The sequence below is a fragment of the Python bivittatus genome, unplaced genomic scaffold, assembly GCF_059951505.1.
Source record: "Python bivittatus isolate LINGU-HERP-01145 unplaced genomic scaffold, Pbiv_v1 ctg000040_np1212, whole genome shotgun sequence".
In the NCBI taxonomy this organism is placed as follows: domain Eukaryota; kingdom Metazoa; phylum Chordata; class Lepidosauria; order Squamata; family Pythonidae; genus Python; species Python bivittatus.
Window position 1 is genome coordinate 623,832 of NW_028277032.1, and position 23,061 is coordinate 646,892.

The 23,061-nt window shown below is 40.1% G+C and overlaps 1 protein-coding gene across 1 annotated transcript in view; it reads left to right on the forward strand.

Annotated features, from left to right (window-relative positions):
• CSMD2 (CUB and Sushi multiple domains 2) overlaps nt 1–23,061 on the forward strand; it is a 611,879-nt gene that overhangs the window by 497,407 nt on the left and 91,411 nt on the right. Inside the window, exons 34-39 of the mRNA XM_088153370.1 lie at nt 4,336–4,539; nt 6,246–6,370; nt 11,296–11,392; nt 13,694–13,798; nt 19,436–19,554; nt 22,841–22,910. Coding sequence (XP_088009496.1) covers nt 4,336–4,539; nt 6,246–6,370; nt 11,296–11,392; nt 13,694–13,798; nt 19,436–19,554; nt 22,841–22,910 — 720 coding nt within the window. The remainder of the gene's footprint in view (nt 1–4,335; nt 4,540–6,245; nt 6,371–11,295; nt 11,393–13,693; nt 13,799–19,435; nt 19,555–22,840; nt 22,911–23,061) is intronic.

The window sequence follows — 23,061 nt, forward strand, 5'->3', positions numbered from 1 at the left end:
ATTTCCTGGTGATTTTCAGGCTAGGCTAGGCCAAAATTAGAAAGGGTAGGGTCTTTAGAAAGGGTATTTCTGGGTCTTTGTCCAAAAGGAGTAGCATTAGATGAAAGTCACACTCCCTGCCAGGAAATCTCTTCAATATTGGGTATATATATATCTGTCTAGAATCCTTATATAGGGAGCAATATAATAGCATATGGCTTAATGTTTCTATTGAGTCATCTCCACATGGACATCATCGAAGGTCCATAGGAATGCCCTTAAAGCGTCCAAAAAGGACTGCTGAGGGCAATGCGTCCATTCTAGCTAGGGTGAAAGCTTTGCGAAATTTCAGAATTGTAATAGATGTTAAATAAGAAGCTGGAATAAATCCTTGTGGTAGAAACTGACAAATATTGGAGTGCAACACCTTACTTAAATTTGTTTGTAAATCTATGTCCCAGATACATTGTTTAAGGGCAGTTCTAGCATGATCAAATCCTAATAAGGACAGAGTTTGCATAGAGAAGCCCAGCAATTGAATTCTATCTAAGGCTTGTTTTTGCCACAATGATTTGAAATGATCCCTAAATACTAACGGGGCTAAACCTATAGGAGACAGTAGTAACTTTAGCCAGAAGGTAAGAAGGAGAAACCATGCTCCGGCATCCAGTGAAACTATACCTAATTCTACCCTTAAGATGGCCTTTTTAACACTTTTTGGTACCATCAAAATGGCTCTCATAAACTTATTTTGAATGGTTTCAATTTTACTGAGGTTTGCAAGGGAGCAAATCTGAGACCCATAGAGGAGCTGAGGTATTACTTTAGCTTGGAAGACCTTGCATGCTGCAGGGATATAATGGGCTCCTTTTGAGTGGTAGAATCTTATAATTGCTGATGAAGTGCACTGTGCCACACTTGCTCGACAAAGGATGTGTGTATTCCAGAATAGAGAAGCATGGAATTGCACTCCAAGATATTTATAGGTGCGCACCTGTTCAATTGGGGTCCCATTTGTCTAGTGGAGCTGTTAGTAGAAATTCAGTAGAGGAGGAATGGAATCAAGAATTCCAAAAATCAGCTTGGCTAGATTGCCGGCTTGAGAACTAAGCAGGAGAACTTTATTACAGGGCCCACTGATTTAGTTTGTTGTTCTTAAATAAAAATCTGCTGTAAGGATACCTTCAAACTGTCCTTGCATTCACCTATGCTCCTAGTTCATAAAATTATAGCCCATTGTAATATAAACAAGAAACTACAGAGTCCTCAGAACAAATGGAAACTAGCGTAGCAGCCACCTGTCCGGAGGAGAATTGTGGGCACACCATTAGGTCTGTGCTGAAGTTATTGTTCCATCATCACAATGTCACCTGAGTCTCAGAGTTGGCAGTGAGGAACTCAGCATATCTGTGGCCACCTCCTTTAGCCCGCACCAGACTTCTTCATTTCTACATTTTGATGAAATAACAACAATAACGACAATATTTAGAAAGGGAGCAAACCAATTTTCATCACTATCATTATTTTCAAAAATGTTGATGCCCCCCCAAATGGTATGTGGGGAGTATCCTACAAGGGCTAGAAGGGTTGGCAAGTAATATTGAGGTCAGTTGGTGGTTTGTACATGTTTATGTCATCCATGGCAGCCATTTTGTGAGTGACCAAGCATCCTCTCCTGGCAGCCATAGGCACATTCTCAAAAGTTTAAGTAGGAAAAAGATTGGAGACTCCAGAAATAGGGGAATCCCCAGAGAAAGTGCTCTGGCATCAAAGGGAGGGTGAGCTGCATTAGAAGTAGTAGGAGGTGCCTCTCTTCTGGCTGTATGAACTATGAATTGCAAATCACTTGTTATAAGTCTTCAGACAGAGACTGGTTGGACATCTGTCAGAGATGCTGTGGTGGACCTAGCATTTAGAAGGACGGTGGAGTAGACACCTGTTACATTCCTTCCAGTTCTGTGATTCTGTGACCCCCAGTGTGCCCCACATGAACTGACTGTGAGATCCAGAGCAAAGAAAGCAAAGTTGACCAGGCCCAGCTCAGTATACCACTGAACAAGCCGACACTTTGGCAAGTTCCAAATATTAGTAGCCACCAGAACTGGCCTAGTGGCCATAGTTTCACTGACTTTTCCCAATGGGTAACAACCTGAGAATGCCCCTTCCCCCCCTTCCCTGAGCTTCCCTGGTAAGCAGACTGCCTTTGTGGGTACATGGAAAGTGCTTTTCTGGTTCTCCACCAGAAGCCTCTCATGAAATGCTACTTTTAGATTCTTAGTATAATCTTTACTCTTTCATAGATTTTTTTTTTCCCCGTGATGTTTTTCAGAGGCATAAATGGAAGCTCCTAATTAATGACACATCTGGTATGTGTGAAGTTCTCCTCAGGAGATAAGAAAAAGGCCCTTGAGAGTTATTCTCCAGGGGGGCTCCAGCATCTCAGTAGCCCCTGGAAAAGGGGGGCAGTTGGATTCAGGGCGAAGTGTGAGCCGCCCACAAAGATGCTCAGCCTGAATTCCTTTTGATGCTTTGTCTGCCTAATCAGAGATCCATTCAGTCAATTCTCAGCTAGTTTGGGAGGTGGGGGAGGGGAGAACATATTTTGATAGCAAATTTTAATGATTTAACTAAACCGAAGACTCTGAAGAAGTCAGATAAGGGTTTCCTTTTTCCCACCTGAATGTAATTGTACTTCCCCCCAACCACCCACCCACTGTACGATGCTTGCTGATTGCCTCTCTTTTTTATATAATAATAATTTGATTGAATGCTACAATTAGAGATAAAAATGAATGCAAACTAAAAAGAATAAAAAGAAAAAATAGAAAATGCAGAAAAGAAGAAACATGTAGAAAGAAAAATGGAGAGGAAAGAAAGAAGAAGAATATAGTAAAGAAGAAGAAAAGAAATATATAAAGAAATGACTTCCCTCTTCATCACAACAAGTATAAAGAATTTTAGTAACTTATCACCTTCTCTTAAAATACAACAAATTATCTCTTCTTCCCATATCCCATCTCTTATCTATAAACAAATCCTTAAAGCCTTGTCATTCAGTCCTGGACAACAAAAGTCCATTAAGGGTTACCAGAGATAACAATATATCTATTTTAACCTTGATCAAATAAACCAACTGTGTATTCCTTCTACTTTTAACAATCTTGATCTTTAATAACTTCAAATGATGTCTTAAAACTTTCATTCTTTTCATTTTTTCTTTGATCTTGACCTTAAATCCCTTCAAATAATATCCTAGCATTTGAATTCTTTTCATTTTTTTCTTTCTTGCTTCTCACAAAATCCTTCAAAACTTTAACAGGTCTCCTTCGTAAATCCAATATATAAAAGTTATCCAAGACACTCTTTTGGTTTTTTATTTATATATCCCTTTTAATTATTAAGACATCAGCCGGTTTCATTTGTATATCTGGTGTAGCATCTTTTTCCATATCATTCTTGTAGCCTGTCATTTTTAAACCCATTTTCAAATCAGTCTCAGTCATGTCTGGTAAAACTTGTTCCTCTTCCATAACATCTTTTAAAGACAGTCTATGTATAATGGCAGACACTCTTAAAATTCTTGTCCACCTGTCCTTTCCATAGCCCCAGAGCCTGAGCACCTCACCTTGTTCACCTCATGGTTTTTGTGGCAGAATTAATCATTACTTACCCATCAGCTGTTTCTGTGCCATAAGTGATCAAGGAAACTGATAAACAGGAGTCAGGAAATAAAATAGGCAATGAAAGAACTTAGTAAATCTTGTCCTGGGAAGGAATTATTTCAGATGCTGTTTGCTTTGTAGGTGAAGTCCTAACTGACTTCTAACTCTTAGCTCCTGTACAAAAGTATTTGCTTATGAAGTCTCTAATGTTCTTAATTTAAAAAAAATAATATAAATACAGGACTCTTTGTTACAGTTATCTTCTCCATGAGGTCACCCAGATTCAGCACTAAATTTCAGCTGCAGAAGATCCTGATGCTTAATTCTGGAATGGACTGACTTTCCTGAGTTTAACTGAGCAAAAAAATGGAGAGAAAAGGGATTAATCTCCTGGATGTTAATATTAGTTTTCCTAATAATTCTTGTTATTTATCTCTCCATGTATTTTGCCTCTGGGAGGTTGGCTGGAGAATGAGGAAAAGGCCCTGTTTCGTTCCCCCCGCCCCTCTGGAAGTAATGATAAACACAACTTCAACAGAGGCTATAACCCCAGGACACTTTTGAAGTATACATCTTTGATCTCTTATGCAAGGGCCGTTGGAAGAGCTTGAAAACCAAACTCTATGGACAAGTTCTCCATTTGGGTCAGTATCTACCCTGCTCCATAATCTTCTCCCTTCTTTGTCTTTTGAAGCGGTTCCACGAACCAGTGCCACGCAGTGCAGCTCGGTGCCAGAGCCCCGTTACGGGAGACGGATCGGCAGTGACTTTTCGGTGGGGGCTGTGGTCCAGTTTGAGTGCAATGCTGGGTATGCCCTCAAGGGGTCACACAGCATTGAATGTTTGACGATGCCTGGAACTCTTGCCCAGTGGAACTCTTCAGTGCCTACTTGTCTTGGTATGTATCTGCCAAGGGCAGGACTAAGTGGCATTCACACCTGGTCATTTTTCTGCATGTGCATGTTTTTATATAGCAGACCTTTAGAGCAGTGTTTCTCAACCTTGGCAGCTTTAAGATGGGTGGACTTCGACTCCCAGAATTCCCCAGCCAGTATGGAATTCTGGGAGTTGAAGTCTACCCATCTTAAAGCAAGCTGGTTGGGAAATTCTGGGAGTGGAAGTCCACCCATCTTAAAGTTGCCAAGGTTGTGAAACATGGCTTTAGAGCAACGACCCAACCAATGGGAGGAACTAGAAGACTTTGGCTGATCTTGAAAAAAGCTGAGCAGGGTTGGATCTGGCTGGCTGGGGAATTCTGGGAGTTGAAGTCCACACATCTTAAAGTTGCCAAGGTTGAGAAACACTGTTTTACAGCAAAGACGGAGGCAGAGAAGGATTCAGCTGCTCTCTGTTTAGAGGCCTGAGATTTCCCAACTCCACATACAGCTGTAGAAATCCTGTCTAAATACACCCATCCTGAATTTGTCATGATCACAAGTGTTCTTCAGTTCCAGTGTAAGTTCTAATTTGGGTACATACAGGGTTGTTTGGATCCTTACAGAATTAACCTTTCTGGCAATATTGGCAATATAAAAGCAAGTTTCTAACTTTTATGGCTGTAGAGGTCTGCTTGGAAGTATTTAGATGAGCCCTCCTGATCGCTCAGAAGCCTTGGGTTTGGTGGGAAAACATTTCTTGTGGGTTCAGACTCCTGCATCTTTCCTTCCCCCTTCCTCAAGGCTAGCAGAAATTAAAATGTCTTTTGCTAAATAGTGCTGCAAAATAAATTATGCAGAGGTAGAACTCATTTAATTTCAGTTAATTTGCATCTTTTACCTTGAGTGCAGTTTCCTTTCCAGGGAGACCTGTGTCAGGGAAAATGGAAGGCATGTCTCTGTGTTGCTGAGGGAAATGTCTGGGGCTCCCTAGCAGGTGCAGATCATATGTAGATCCTGCAGAAAAGGAAGGGGGGATGTTCCTGCAGCATGTGCTCCTTTTTTACATTCTGTTAAAGTCACCCAGCCAGGATTAATCTGCAGTTTGTGCACATCTCAGAGTGTGATCATTCTCTTTCTTTGCTGCAAGATTTTCTGCAGGATACGAATCTTCGCTAAAATTATAACCAAACAATGTAGAAGAGCCATGTTAGTCTATAGTAGCCCAAAATTGGAAAGTCTGGTAGCACCTTTGTTAGTCTTCACTGGGGCTACCAGACTCGGTCTGATTTTTATCTCCAAACCAGGAAAAGTAACCAAAGCAAAAGCATTATTCATGTGGGTGGCTGCCTTCTTAGCAGGGCAAAGTAGAAAGGCAGGTGATGGGGTGCTGCTTACCTGCAGAAGGAGGATGGAGCCTTCCCACGTGAGGCAGCAACTGTTAGTCAGAAGAACAGTGATTATTTGTACGTGCAAAAGATGCAGAGATGGGTGGAAGTTTTGGGTCGTCTTTTGGATCTGGAAACTTGTTTCAATGCGTGGCAACTTGTGCAGCAAAATCAAAACTTGGTTCTTAGGTTTTAGGGTGGGGGAAGGTTAGGCATTTGAGAGAGTAATTGGATAATAATTCTGGGGAGTAGAAGCAAGTTCATCAGCTGCCCACTGATGAGCAGAGTGATTTCAGTCTCATCCACTGTTGATCTATCAGAGACTCCCTTGTCTGTTTCAGTGCCTTGTGGTGGAAACCTAACAGAGCGAAAAGGCACCATTTTGTCCCCTGGATTCCCTGAGCCCTACTTGAACAGCCTCAACTGTGTGTGGAAAATAACTGTCCCTGAAGGAGCTGGAATACAGGTAAAGCATAACTCCGAAGAATGGCTAGGTTGACAAGCCAGCTTTGGCAGGGAAGAAAGGACTTGAACAAAGAATGCTTTCTCTTTCTTTCATCCTGCAGCCTAACCAAGAAGTCAAGATGTTGGTCTTCCAATCTGCTTTTCCATGCTAGGCTAGTTGCTGGTAAAACATCTACTGTCCAGGATTTAATCCTGTATGAAAGCACTGATGTGGCAAGTGTCAAGGAGACTATTTATCAGACAGAAGATATTGTAGGCAGAGAGCCGTGTCTATAGCAGCCAAAAAGTCAGAAGGGGTCTGATAGTATCTTTTCAAGCTAACAAATTTTGTTAAAGGGCATGAGCTACAGTTCACTTCATCAGATGCAAAATCTGATAGCAGGGTTCACCTTTTGATGGCCAGCTGGCTAGGACTTGAAGATGGAAGATAGAGTGTAGTGTATAAATTCCTTCTCACTGAACAGACACTTAGAACATGCTGCTGCATTTAGGTAGTTGGGAGACTGTAGAGAGACTCTTAATTAACAGAACTACCCGCCCTGCTACTTCTCTCCCTGAACTAACCAGAGTGACCCCAGACATGTCACTGGATAACCCTCAGCTCCTTGTCCTGAAGGATTTGAGGTTGTCTAGTCAAAAGCAGCTCAAGATTTCATGTCCTCCATGACAATCATGGACTTCTCCCAGCTGGATCTGGCTCCATGCTCACAGCAGAGCATAGATTTAATCATCCTACCTAAAAACTGCATGTGAATGGTTTTGGATTGAGCTGGTATACCATAGGCTCTGTGCCATCCAAGAGATGTATGTCTTGGGTGAAAGATTTGAAAATATGGTTATCAGATTTGTGGACAAAACAGACAGGACAGGACAGGACAGGACAGGACAGGACAGAACAGAACAGAACAGAACAGAACAGAACAGAACAGAATAGAATAGAATAGAATAGAATAGAATAGAATAGAATAGAATAGAATAGAATAGGAAATCCTAGAGGACAGGATGAACATTCAGGAGAATGTTGACAACCTGAAACATTGGGCAGGAAGCAGAAAGATGAATTAAAACAGAAACAAATACAAAATTCTATGTCTGGGTAGAAAAAAAAATAAAGGCCTAAGTATTGGGGAGAAGGGCCATACCGGGCAGCACAATATGAAAAGTTCTATTGTCTTGGTGGATCACAAGCTGAACACGATGAAGCCATGCAAAAACCAAATAGAATTTTAAGGTACATCAGCAGAGATCAAGTTCCCTTGAACCTGGTCCCCTTTGTTTTTCATTGGTCAGATCACACCTAGTATTTTGCATCACATTTTAGAAAGGGTGCTGGCAAGGTGCAGCATATCCAGAAGAGCAGCCAAGATCATAAGGGGCCCAGAAGAAAAACCTATGAGGAACAGTTAAAGGTGTTGAATGTATGTTTAACCTGGGAAAACATAATAGCTGCTTCAAAGATGGGGCAGAACTGTTCAGAGTTGTTCCAGAAAATAGGGCAAGGGACAATAGGTTCAATTACAAGGAACTAGATTGTGATTGGACATCTAAGAAGTTTTCCTAATGATAACAACTGTTCAAAAATGTATGGACTGTCTCAGGACATGGTGATGGACTTGCACTCCCTGCACGACCTATGTTGGGAATGGTATAGTGGTAGATGTCTGCCCTGGGGAGAAGGGTGGACTTGATCTTCAAAGTTGTTTCTAACCTTTACCTTCTATGCTTTTTTGATGGAAGAGTGCAGTATTATCTTCAAGCTATTTTATTTAACAATACGTAATAGTGCTAGTGGGCATCCAGGATTGCTAAACATGAAAGTCAATGCCTGAAGGAAAACATAGAGCCTTCAGAAAGGTTTGTCCAAGATAAAAGCCATGAATACTTTCATCTCTGAAACAAATGATCTGATAGCAGAAGCTTCCATATTCTGGTGTCCTATAGGACTCCACATCCATAATTGACTAGTAAAAATCCATCATCTGGAGGTTTTCAGGTTGGTGAAAGTTGTTATGGAGAAACTTGGGATACATAATAATATCACTTTTATTAACTCTTTAGTAGCTAAGGGCCACATAGTTTGAAGACAGTGGCACTACTAGCATCATCTACAACATGAAACTCTCTCAAATGAAATGTATTTAGCTATATACAGTATAAAGAGGGGGGATAGGCCCTTTGAAATCAGTGTGAAAATTTTGCTCTTGAATTTTAGTAGGAATAATTTGCCCCGATCCAACTCTAGGATACCAACTGCAGTTCTTTACGATATACAGTATATTTTAAGTATCAGAGAAAATCCTGCTTTGCTTCAGTAGCCTGGCAAAAGGGAAGGAAGCAATTAGTGTCAGCAACAGAACCTTTTTGCAGCTTCCAAACTCACAACGCGTATCTTTTTGCAAGTGCCAAAGTTGATTAGCAGATCTGTTTTATGTTTTACATGATTTTGCCCTCGATTTCTTGAAACTTGTTTGCCTTGTTATTGGTATTTCCCTCAGCACAGCACGGAGGAGAAAAAGGAAGTTCATTTTAGCAGAACAGCTAAATGCATTGCAAAACATTTGACACTTGTGATATCAAGGCGATAATTCATTCCATTCCTTTGTTAATTTAAGCGGAGGTGGAGAAAAAGCCACAGAGAGAACCAACCTGCTATTAATACCATTTTTGCTCTATTTCTTTGGAAGGTAGTGTCTAAATTAGAATGCCTTTAGAAGCTAATAGATCATATGCACTGAAGCTAAAACAGCGTTAACAAAAAGGAATTTATTTCAGGAAAATGTGGTTTTTTTTCTTCTTCATGAGAATAGATTCTATTTCCTTCTGTCTCCCTGTTGCATCCCAGTGTTTTCCAAACTTTGGAATAATGTCAGGCATATCATTATGTCATCACAGACATGAGACACGTTATGTTATTTGCATCAGATGCAACTGAAGCAAATTATATCATTAGCATCATTAGCATGGTGACATCATGACATGGCACACATTTCTTGTCCCCCTCCTCTTGCAGACGGTCATGAGTGACATAAAAGCTTTCTGGAAAATTCAACAAAACCTTGCACTGGTATACACAATTATAGCTGCGTTCTTACCATACGTTTACCTTATTGACTGAATTAACTAAGTTTCTACGTTTTCACATTAAACCCTGAGCTAAACAGTCTGGGTTCATACAAGACCCTAAACCAGGGGCGGGGGGGGGGGGGACACACACACACTACTTGATGTTAACATTTAGCTTTGTATAAATGCAGCAGCTGCTAGCTTTGTAACTGACCTGGTTAAACAGGTGTTGTGGGAACCCAACCTTGAAAAACAGTGTTTGATCCTGTTTGTACAGGGGTGAAGTAGATCCTAATAAGAGTAACCAGCATGCATACTGCATGAACTATGATCCTTAGAAAGTTGTGTTAGGATCCCCATATAACTGTGCAGAGATTCTGCAAACACATGGGCTGAGTTGCCACAGGATGCTTGAGTAAGGGGTAATTGGCTGTCTGTGTTTCTGCAAAGGTAACCAATGTGTTATACATGATGACCAGCTGAACATATAACATCTGAATTATTGACTCCTGAATTATTGACTTCCATTAACTCTTGCTTTGTATACCAGGTTAATCCCTGGCAAACCAGGTGAGGTGGTAAGAATGAAAGCATTCTTAGAAGTGGACATAGGTAAAATCTAGCCAAAGTGGATTTTATATACTCTGGTCGCTTGCCAGGACTTTTTGTATGAATTATTCATTTCCCAAGGAGCAATTCTCCCTGGTAGTAAATATACACTGAACGTTCCTGAAATCCTGCACATCATCTTAGAATTACAGCTTTAGAATGTTCTCCCCCCACCCAAAAACAAAAAAAAAAGTTCTGGAAAAGGAAAACTTGGAAGTGAGTTCAGGAGGGGGAGAATAAAACCAATTTTGGGTTCTGTTATACAGAAATCGTTACAACTTGGATAATTATGCAGACTCTGGAGTGATTTGTAAAGGCTCTGTGGGGGTTATTAGCATTTTGTTGAGATGAACTCTAAAGGCTTTTGTGTTGTGTTTATATTTTGATTTAAAGTTTTCACGAAGTTGCTTTCAGGACAAATTAAGGAGGAAAACAGCTTAAAGTGTCAGAAATAGTTATTTATGGGCACCCTGCACCGTTTTTTTCTATTGCATTTAGTGGAGAACAAATTTTGAACTGCCGTGGGGTGGATTTCTCATGTGTCTGTGACTAAAGGGCAGATATAATTAAGTGGGAACTGTTTTATGCGGCATGTCATTTCACTAAAACAGCCTCATTGCAAGTAGAAAGTGCGTATGATCAGGATTAAGGACTTCGCCTCTTAGACTGGCCAGTCAAAAGCAGGATTTCCTAACCAGGTTTCTCTGGAGAGAACATTTCCCAGCTAGCATAGGTAACAGATTTCCATGATTTGGGATATGCAGTGAGAGATTGGTCAGCCTCTGCTCAAACAGAACTTCAGGAACAGCAGATCTGTTCTCAGGATGATTCTGAGGACTGTCTCTACCAATCTTCTGCAACATGTGATGGCACGTGTTGGATGTATTCAAGGGCAGGCTCTCAGTTGCCATGGGGTTAACAGTGAATCTTTGAACTCCATGTCAATTAAAAGTGCATCACAGAAGAGGCCTCACAATGTTCTTCAATGCATTCAAAGCTTGTTAATATAAATTAAACACATTGAGGTGTCTACACTGATAAATTAGTGTGAAAATGTTTTTTATATAAAGTTTGTGAATCTACCATAAAAAAAATTAAATGACATGTGGTTTACTGATTACATTTTGAATGGTACTGTTAGTAGTGGTGGTAACCTTTAATTCTGAATGGTACTACTAATAGTAGTAGTGTTAACAGTAATTACTTTCATCATGATCACATTTCTTTCTCCTCTGTCCTTTTCTCTGTTCCCAGATCCAGGTGATCAGTTTTGTCACAGAACAGAACTGGGATTCTCTAGAAGTCTTTGATGGAGGGGACAACACAGCCACCATGTTGGGCAGCTTCTCAGGTAACTTCTGAAGCTACTATAGAGAGGGCTGTGACTCTCTACCTATCGGATAGTAAATAATATTTATTGTAAGCTGCAGAGGCCAGAGCATTTGGGGTTGAAGCAAGAGTTGGTTTCAGCCCTTCATTATTCAAAGGTGGTTTTCTCAAGAGAAAGAAACTAATATCCAGAGCAGGGTAATGATAGGAAACCAGTCTTTGCACCACCATTGCTGTTCTTCATTTTAGCATCTAAAATCAGTTTCTTAATGAAGTTGAAAGAAGAGAGGGGCCCACAGGGAGGTCTGAAGTTCTGGGACTAACAAACTGGATACCCCTGCCTCCCACTCACCCTCATTTCCCAGAATTCACAAGATTCCAAAATCTCCAGATGATAACATGGACATTTCATGAACTGCATGAGATGTCAATGTTTGCATATACAATTTCTTTAGATATTTGTCTTCACATACCAGATCCATAAGACTTCTTTATTCTAGGAGTAGATTATTGTGAGATTGGGGTGGGGGGGGAGAGAGAGAGATTATAGTATTAGTGTAATTTAGTTTTAGGGAGCCAACCACAAATATTGGGGGGGGGCAATCATTACAACTATGATAGTCAGATGTGTGACAGTGGCAGGGTGTAAAGGAATTTAGAGTTGACCTTAGAAAAGGGATGAGGCAGTGGTTAAGGAGGGACTTGGACAAGAGATCACACAGTCCAGAAATAGAACAAAGTATGAGAATGAACTCAAAGTAATTCTACCTTGATTTCATTTAATATAAAAGATGGGACAGAGAGAAACTTGGACAGGCTTTCAAGATTCCATTATTGTAGCTACAGGTAAGTAGCATTCCTGAAATCCCTGCAGTGTCAATTTCTTGACCTGGTGTATCTCAAAAGGTTGGTACAGACCCTGCCTTATTTCCATGATGAAGACAAATCCTCAAATCCTCTTTTTTTCAAAGCATCAAATTCTAGCCTCACTTTTCGGATGTCTGAGGAAGGCTGTTTTGTCTACACTGTCACCAAGCACGTTGGCATCCCATGACCTGGTTTGACCTTGGGACACTGCCACGTGGGGCGCATGTACTTATTGATTGATTCAATTCATATCTCAATTTGAGTTGAGAAGCTGAAGGTGTTCCCTTCTTTGTGGGGCAGATTGGGCGGAGAGAGACTGGCTATCTGACTGGCCCAAAGCTACCCACTGAATTTCCACAGCTGAGGTGGGACTTCAGCCTGGGTTTCCTCCAACATCTTAACCATTGAACCTCACTGGCTTCTTTGATGTTACATCAGTGTTGGGTTGGATTCTCCTTGTCCTTTTAGTCTTTAAGGCTTGATTTTATCACTCCTGGGCCCTTCCTTGTTCCCTTCTGCAGTCAAGTGAATGAGTCAACATTTGTGTGAAGTAATACTAAGCCATCCTTCCAGTACAGGACTGGACAACTTTTTTCGTCCAAGGATTTTTCCCACCAAAAAGACCACAGTGGGTATGGCAGTGATGTAGTAACATCACAGGAGAGAGTGGGGATAAAACTTCGGGGTGATTTGTTTTTGGGGTGCTTGGCAGGAAGAGAAAGACAGCAAGCAAAAGCTAGACTAACCAAAAGTCAATGAGTTGCTACAGAATTTCAGTAGCATGATTTTGGCCCTCTGAGGCCCATGAAAATTATTTCTCTTGGTCTACATGTGGCTTGCCAATCACAGATTGCTCATCTCTGCTTTAGTGTGATCTTGGCAGTGTTGTGCTGTGGTGGTCCAGCACCAGTGTCATGTGTTCCTAGAATGAGAGTTCCTTTGGACCTACCTAGTTCCCTGCTTGGCTTGCAAGAAATTGTAATGTGGGAAGTGATGAATAAAGGAAGATTCCTGCAGGATGAGGGAGGGCCTTGACAGTACATGTGAGCGAGAAAGGCAGAGGGACAAAAGAGTGACTAATAATGACAAATACTGATCTGTAAGGGAAGCTGTTATCAAACTGAGTGACTACAATGTGGTATAAGAAGGGACAAGTGGCGTCCCTGAAAAGTGTAAGTGGTATATAAAAAAAGACATCAGACATGGTATCTTCCTCTGTTTCCCCAAGTGATTTTTACTTGCAGGGACTGACATGGCTTTCAAGAATCTGAATTCTTCATACTTTTAAAATTCATCTCATAAAAGCTTTCTTATCTCTTCCTCAAAGAGTGAGGTCCATTTTCTTCCCTTGAGACCTGCCAAGTCAAGACTGGCATGATCAGGATCCTCTCCTAGCACTCTGAAACATGCCCTCTGACTGGTTTCCTGTCTCTTGTGTTTCTCCCCTTCCCATTAGGAACCACTGTCCCAGCCTTGCTCAACAGTACCTCTAACCAACTTTATTTGCACTTCTACTCTGACATCAGTGTCTCTGCTGCTGGATTTCACCTGGAGTACAAAAGTAAGTTCATTTCTGTGAAGTGCTAATTGTTTAGGTTGTGTGTGCTGAGTTGAAATCATCATATTATATATGCTAATGCAAGATGTGGTGTGTCCTGTTTCTGATGGATCCCAGATTCAGTAAAAAACACATCCAAGTAATTGTAAGAAAGGGACTGGGATATGCAATCAGTGACTAGTAAATTCTCAGAGAAGTGCATTGGGTGGGATCTAGAACCATTTGGATGTAAACCAAGTAATTACAGAACTTAAAAACCTTTTCATAGAGTCTTACTATTGGAGGAGGCCACCAAGCTCAAATCCCAGATTAGGGCAGGAATCCAAGTTAAAGCATTCCAGACAAATGGCTCTCTACCTTCCAGTTAAAATCATCCAGTGAATGAGAGTCCACCACCTCCCTTGGTAATTGGCATTTCTTAATATGCAGCTGAAACTGAAATCTGCTAAGTTAAATCCATTATTTCATGCTCAGCATTTGGGGATAATAAAATCTTGGCTGGCCTCTATAGTACATCCCTTCTGATTTTTCCAAAAGGATACCGTGTTTTCTCTTAACTGTCTTTTTTCAAAGCTGAATATACGCCCTTCCCTTTAGTCTCTCCTTGTAGAAATTAGGTTCTGGTCTCCTGTTCACAGAACTAGGGACAGGATTCAAGGTATGGTCTGACCAGGATCAAATAGTTGAAAATTTGGTAGCTGGGGAATTGTGAGGAGAAAATCGATGCCAAGTCTTCTGCACCTCTCACCAACATCTAAACATTTGATTGGGGAAGGGCATTTTCTACACTGGGCCAAGATTCGGTTGGGAGGCCTAATTTTGATGTATCTAAGACTGAGAAGATGGTGCTGCCCACATCAGGATGAAATGGCTACATTCATGATGGAGGATTAGCTTTTTGTAGTCTTTTGTTGTCCCTTTTCAGGCCTTCAAGGACTTAAATCTATCTGAGTAGGTAGAATGTTCCTTACCATCTTTCTCTAAATCTGTTCCAGTCTGTTTGAAAACCTTTAAATGATGGTGCTATTACTTCCTGCGATTTGGAAACTGTACTTTTGTTGATCCGTATAGACTTTTAAAGGAACTTTGTTTTTAAAATTCTGGAGCTTGAAACAGATCATGAAACATCTTTTCTGTGTACAGTAGCCAGTCTTACTTTAAATAAAAAAAGTCATTGATTTTTAAAAGATCACTTAATGTTTCTGTCAATACATACACTATTGGGCAATGATTATATGCAGTGGTTGTCTCCCCATTAGCAAATACTCCTTTCCTGAATTGAAATTCAAGGTATGCTTTTCTGACACCTCAAGATTTATTTCTGAGGTTTACCAGATGGACACAAAAGACAGCGCTTGTTAATTAGAGATGCCAGGAATTGATCTAGCATATTAGGCATTTTCTCTGCTATTGAACTATGGATGCTGTTTAAAGATTTATCTTTTCTGGTCATAAAACCGATCCTTCCATTACTAGCTATACTGATTGGCATTCATTGTTCGTGGCCTTAGGCTAAAGTATATATGGAGTAATCAAAGACGGGGGGCGGGGGGGGGGGGAGAGAAAGAGAGATCTTCTTTAGATTTGACCTCTGAGCCCTATCCTTTTTTAAAGTTTTTGCAAGCATTAGGGTTATGGTTAGAAACAAGCTAGGGACCCTCAAAGCACATGTTCTCTACAAGTGAGCTGTGGTCCTTCTCCAAGGGGTCTTTTCTAGCAGAGGTAACTTCAAAAAGATGTTGGAGAAGAAAGCACATCCCTGTACCATGTGCCATAATCTCTCCCTATCAAGTGCTAATCAGGGCAGGACATAGAATTCAGGATAGATGGAAAAGAATCCATGTGATATTTATTTATTTGTTTGTTTGTTTGTTTATTAACTTGTATGCCGCCCATCTCCCCAACGGGTGACTCTGGGTGGCTCACAATAACAAAAAAGAAAAAAACACACCAATCCCTCCAACAGTGGCTAAAATCCATAAATAATTAAAATGCAAACATACATTAAAATGTATGGTTCAGTAAAAAATATTTACTGAACCAAGCACTTCAAAAATTTCATTTGTAGCCAGAAGCTATAATCATTGTGAATAATCATTGGCTCCCCATCAAACTGGTGGGAAGTGTCAAGCCTGATACCCTTCCAGAGCCTGTGCAACTCAATGTATGTCTTGGATGAGGGGTTAGAAAATAAGATTATCAAATTTGCAGACCACAGAAAGATGCAGTGATAGCCAACACCACAGAGAACAGTATCTAGATTCAGGAGGACTTTGACAAGCTGGGCAGAAGCCATCAAGATTAACTTCAGCATGAACAAATGCAATTTGGGGGGAGCATGAACAAATCCATTGGGGGAGATGGGCAGGGAGAAATTGAAAGAAAGAAAGAAAGAAAGAAAGAAATAAAGAAAGAAAGAAAGAAAGAAAGAAAGAAAGAAAGAAAGAAAGAAAGAAAGAAAGAAAGAAAGAAAGACAGACCTACACTTGATTAAGAAAAATCACAGCCTGATGGAAAACACAGAATCTTCAGAATGGTTTGTATGATAAAAATCATGAAAACTTGCAACTCTGAAAAAATAATATGATTGCAGAACCGTCCCCATCCTTGTGTCCTGCAAAAGTGTAACGTTGTCTTGACTTCTACCCTTATCTTTCTATACACAAAATCTCCCGACTAGTCTCCAATACATTCAGCAAGGTGTCCACTAGACAGAGTGGAAGAGATTTTGGCTTTACACCATTCAAGGTTGCTTCCTTCGTGGGCTAGGTAGATCAACAGTCTAACTCAATGTAGCAGCTTTATACATTCCCCATGTCAAGACAGATTTCATGCTGCTAAAGGCACCTGCATGGCTGACATTTCATAAAAATAATCCTTTTTGATTCCAAGCTGTTAAGAATTCTCCAGGGCAAACTGCTGAGGAAGTAATCAACTTTCAGAGTTCAGCTCCTATACACAAGTGCAGGGATAATAGAGGGACTAGCTGCTCAACTGACCATTTCCAGGAGCAGAAAAAGAAAAGATTAAGTTTATAAAGAGAGATTAAATATATCTTTTTGCTTTAGACTTTGGGGCTTGCTTGACATATCATCAGAGTGCCTATTAAGGCTTTCTTTTTCTTCTCCTTCTGGAGGCTGTTTTCAGGAAGTCAAGCAATATTCATTCATTTCTCCTGCCTTAATTCATCTCCATTAGATTTTTGAGTGCTAAAAAAAAGTCAGAAAACCTATTTAATGAGAAATCCTTATACCCCCACACACATTCATTCATTTAGTACCATCTTTCAACTCCTTGCTCCAAAAGGTTCAGAGGCTCAAGGTTCAAAAGGGTTGTAATAAACTTGACCACTGGGCCTCATACAACAAAATGCAGGTCTGGGGCTAGAAATGTAGGGTAGCAATACTGAGGACAAAGATCAGGGTGTCTGGTAGGATACAAATTAAGCAGATTTAGTATGCTGCAAATACCAGAAGAGCCAATGCCACCTTGGGCTGCATCAACAGAGGTAAAATGTTGGGATCACAGGAAGTGATAGCTCTATGCTGCACTGGTCAGACCACACCTGGAATACAATGTCCATTTCTGGTCATCCCAGTGCAAGAAAAATACTGAGGAACTGGAAAGAGTTCGGAGAAAAGCAACTTAGATGGAGAAGGGCTTGCAACTTATGAAGAATGTGAATGGAATTGGGTATGTTTAGCCTAAAGAAGAGAAGGTGGAGGGAAGGGGTGATAGCAGTCTTCCAGTACAGGTAGACCCCAGGTTAAAAACACCCGGTTTACGGATGATCCATAGTTAAGAATGGAGCCTATTGTAGCAAAATTGGAGTTAAATCCACAATGATTTGAATTTTTTGTTGTTGTTAAATTTTTTATTATATTTTCAAAAAGAATTAAAATACAGAAATCAAGAAAAGGAAAAAAAATGGGAAAAAAGAAAAAAAGGACATAGAAAAGAAAGAGTAGCTTCCGACTTTCCTTGGTACAGGTATAAATATAAAATATATTTGCCTCTTATTCTAATATCTAAGAGCTTACATAATAAAAAATAGTTTTTAATCTAACAATGATTCAAGTTAAATACACAACGGTTCAAGTTCATTACACAATGCTACTTGTACAGCATTATATAATAATCTGTTCCGGCTTACTTACAAATTCGACTTAAGGACAGACTTTGGGAACAGATCTGGTTCTTAAACTGGGGACTCCCTGTACTTGAAACACTGCAACAGGGAAGACAGTGTGGGTTTATCTGAGGGTAAGACAAGAACCAAGAGGTGGAAACTTTACAAAAAGAGATCCAAACTCAGAATAAGGAGGAATTTCTTGACCATGAGAGCATTAAACAATGGAACAGCCTGCCTCCTAGAGTCCACTGGACATTTTCAAGCCGAGTTTGGACAGCCTTTTCTGGGATAGTCTGAGGATTCCTACCCTGGGGAAAGGCTGGACTAGAGACCACCAAGGTCCCTACTAATCTGAGGATTCTGTGTTCTGATATGCAGTATAAGAGAAACAACAGAAAAGGGGGAGGGAGGAGTAAACAGGTGTAGCTGTGGTGGAATGTATCTACGAAGAGGAGGGTGATGTGATGGATTGCGGCAGAGAGCAAGGCTATCAGGAATAAGGGGGAGCATTCCAGGAAGGGCAGGAAGACAAAAGACAACACAGTCCAGAAGTGGAGTGTGGGAAGCATAAGAATCTCAGGATAGCCATCCCTAGAATCTCTCAGGGTATATCCACTAGTTATAGTAGTATAGGTTTAGTCCAGCAAGATTCTGTCTATATGGTGTAAGTAGATAAAGGAACTGAACTCAACTGGACTGTTTCACTGTTGTTCTTGGGCTGGGCCTGACAGCAGCTTTTTCAACTGCACATATTTGCACTAAGGAATTATACTCTGGCCCAACGCTGCTGAAAGGCTCCTATTTGGCTTCAGAGCTGGGCCATAGTACGCAAACTGAATCTGTCCTTGGCATCTCTGAAGGGCCAAGTAGGGACTCAAATCCCCATAGTCTCTTCCATCAACCAGGCCTGAGGAAAAGGCCTCCAAGAAGGCTTGGCTGGGAGGTAAACTTCAACTCAGGTAAACCTCAACCTCAAATTAATGCTAACTTGCGTTAAAGTCTATCCCTGCTTGGGGCAAGGTATTGAAATCATGCAAAGAGAAAGTGATACTTAGGACCTGGATCTTTAAATGGGCCAAGAAAACAAATTGAACAAATCAACCCAAAGTTCTCACTCAAGGCACAAATGACCAGGCTCAAATTATCCTAATTCAGACACATTATGTGAAGACCCAGCTCTCTGGAAAAGGCTTTAATGCTGGGAAAAGTTGAGGGAAAGAGAAGAAGAGGATGACCAGCAGTAAGATGGATGGACTCAGTTATAGTGGTGATGATTGCACCATTGGGAGACTTGAAAGAACAGGTTAGAGACAGATCATCGTGGAGAAAGTCTAATTATGTGGCCACTAGGAGTTGAAAACAACTTGATGGCACATAATTTTTAAACTGGGATAAATTTTCTTAACTCATGGTATCTAGCTATACCCTGTTTGAGCTAGTGATTCATGCACAAATGTATGCACGCTAAACACACATATACCCATTAACCTCTTTGTGCTTCCTTTTAGCTGTGGGCCTATCCAGCTGCCCAGAACCCACAGTCCCCAGTAATGGCCTGAAAATTGGTGAAAGATATCTGGTGAACGATGTGGTCTCCTTTCAGTGTGAACCGGGATATGCGCTCCAGGTACCTACCTACCTACTCTCCAAATAATTATTGAACTGTGCAAAATTGGTTAAAGTGACCTGGACTGAAAACCAATACCTTTGTCAAGGTAAACTGAGACATCAGAGTCACAGTCCATTCTGGTGGTTGGCTACCATGGAAAAGAAAGGATGGGAAGAAAATTATTGTGTGAACTTTATAAAGGTAACTGTCAGGCCCAGCCCAAGAACAATGATGAAACAGTCCAGTCCATTCCTTTATTTGCTTACACCTTATAGACAAACTCTTGCAAGACTAAATCTATATTACTGAAACTAGTGGACATACCCTGGGAGAGTCTAGGGAGTGGCTATCCTGAACCTCTTTTGCTTCCCACAATCCCCCTGTGGACTGTGTTGTCTTTTGTCTCCTTTCCCTGCTGGAATGCAGCCCTCCCTCCTGATAGCCTTGACCTCCCACATCACTCTCCTCTTTGTACATATATTCCATCACATTAACTTATCTTAGAACATTGTTTTTCAGACTTGGCAACCTTAAGGTGTGCAGACATCAACTCCCAGAATTCCCCAGCCAGCATGCCAAGTTTGAGAAACACTTAAAGTTGGCAAGTTTGAAAAGCATTCTCCTAGAATAAGCTTGCTAGACCCCATCTGTTATGAACATTAATAACATTTGACATGGTACATAGCAGCTTCAGTTAAAATCAAGTGAATCTCTTCAGGATGATATGAAACTCTTAAATCTCAATTACGCTAGTTCCTGAATCTCTCAGAAGAACACTAGAAGGATATTTGGGACTTGGATGCAAAGAATGTTATTGTAACTTTTGTGGCATAACATTCCTTTGAAGTATCTTTTGACAGGACGTCAGAATTAAGCATAAAGAACATCTACTACACTAAAATTACATAGTACAATCTTTCTTTTTATATATAATAATTTTATTACAGTTATACAGATTAAAACTAATACAGACTACAAAAAGTAAAAGAATAAAAAGAAAATGGAAAGTCCAGAAAAAAAGAATAATATGAAGGAAAAATAGAAAAGAAAGAAAAAGTAAGAATATAACAAAGAAAAAGAAAGGAAATATATAAAGAAATGACTTCCCTCTTCATCACAACAAGTATAAAGAATTTTAGTAACTTATCACCTTCTCTTAAAATACAACAAATGATCTCTTCTTTCCATATCTCATCTCTTATCTATAAACAAATCTTTAAAGCCTCGTTGTTCAGTCCTGATCAGCAAAAGTCCATTAAGGGTTACCAGAAATAACAACATATCTACTTGAACCTTGATTAAATAAACCCACTTTATATTCCTTCCTTTTACTTTTAACAATCTTAATCTTTAATCCCTTCAAATAAATGTCCCAGAGCTTGTTTTCTTTTCATTTTTTATTTGTCCCTTCTCTTTCTCACAAAATCCTTCAGAACTTTAGCAAGTTTTCTTTTGTAAATCCAATATAAGAAAGTTATCCAAGTCGCTGTTTGGGTTTGCCATTTGTATATCCCTTTTCATTGTTAAGACATCAGCTGGTTTCATTTGTATATCCAGTGAAGCATCTTTTTCCATATAATTCTTTCAGCCTGTCATTTTTTAAATCCACTTTCAGATCAGTCTCAGTCTTGTCCAGTAAAACCTGTTCCTCTTCCATAACATCTTTTAAAGACAGTCTATCTATAATGGCAGACGCTTTTAAGATTAACTTCTGGATCCATTTCTCACAAATATCCTCCAGTACATCCAATGTTAAAGTAATTTGCTCCATTCTGTGTTAGTAAGTCAAATTTAAATGTTCTTCTCCTTTAATTGTAATGTTTAGTTCCTTTGGTTCCCTCTAGTGCCCAACCTGCAAATTGCCATCCTATCATGTTTTCTTTTCAGAATTCTGAACAAAAGCATTTTCCCAAGGGAAGGATTCTTATGATTAATTTCAAAACCTTATTTCAAATCCATCTGTACCCTTAGTCCATTTATAACTTTCCAAAATCAAGATTCTAATCACCCTTTTGCTGTTTATTTCAAAAAATAGAGGTTTTTTTTTTAATGTCCTTAAACTTATCTTTAAAACTTCTTTCACTAAGGATTAAAGTAAACTCACCCACTGCATGTTATCAGACTTGCCGATCAGAAGGTTCTTACTAGTTGAAAAGCAGTTGAGAAGCAATTTCCAAAAGTGATTAAGAAATGAGGTATGGCAGAACTTTGTGTCCTTAAGGTTGTATTGTGGCTGTGAGCTTGGTGGAAGTCTCTCAACTCCCAGCAGGTCCACTGAAGAGCCAACTGCAAAAACCTAAGTTCCTTCAGTTTACTCATGAGGAGCAGCTCTCCAGAGTGCAAGTGTGTGATCTCATGATCTCTCTTTTCTCTGGAGAGGCCTGGCTGGCCGGAAAACATTGTCTGATCACCGAACTTGCCACAATGTTGTCTCCACTCCTTCAGGGACATCTAGTTCACCATTAATCCTCACCAGAAGTGAAAGTGCAATCTTTCTAGGTTATCTTGGAGAGGTTGTAATCAAATAGATCCATTTTAACATGTTGGTGAGGGTGCCTTTGGTTAAAAGTGTTTGAAGACTTCAGGAAAATTACTCAGTAATCTTTGACTATGAACCTTCCTGTTGCTTTGTGGTGCAAAAATTGATGCAACATAAGGAATTGATTCACTTTCTGTTGTTAGCTGCAAGGTATGTTATTGGAAAACATTGAAAAACTAAATTTACACCTTTCTTTGAATCAATGGTATTTAGAAGTGTGGGAAATGGGTTCTGCTGAAAAATTAATACAAAACAGAACTGTAGAGTTGTAGAGTTAAACACGCCAGAATTAAAGAGAGGTATAGTATATTCAAACACATTCATATTTTTATACCATTTCTTAGATATATAATTAACATTTTTTGTAATAATTTGCCTGATAAGTGTCATTCTGGCTAGAAACATTTTAAACACCCACATTCAATACTGATATTACATTTCTCTTGAGCACCACATAGATTTGTGTATGTGTGTGTATGTATATGTGTACGCATGTAGGTATATGTTCCTTTTTAAATTTGCTTTTTTTTTGGGGGGTCTATTTTCCTTTTCAAGTCTGTATCTTCAGCTCTTCTCTTGATCTCTTGGTCATTTAATAAAAGAAAGCCATCTTATCTTAGAATCCAAGTATGTATCTTTTCATCTCTTTGCTAAAGAATGTTATTTGGTTGAGATAGGTATTCTCCATGTTCTTTCCATTGCCTGTTTCTCAGTTCTTTCTTGCTTTCCACTTGCTAATGGCTTTCTTTCCTTTCCTTGCTTCAGGGGCACTCTCATATTTCCTGCATGCCAGGAACTGTCCGACGCTGGAATTATCCCCCTCCACTTTGCATCGGTAAGAGTTGACTTAGTTCTTTGTCCAGGACACACCCTCCCTCCCTCTCTTCCTCCCTTCCTTCTTCCCACCCACCCATCTCCTTCCTTCCATCCTTCCATCCTTCCATCCTTCCATCCTTCCACCCACCCCTCTCTCCCTCCCTCCCTCC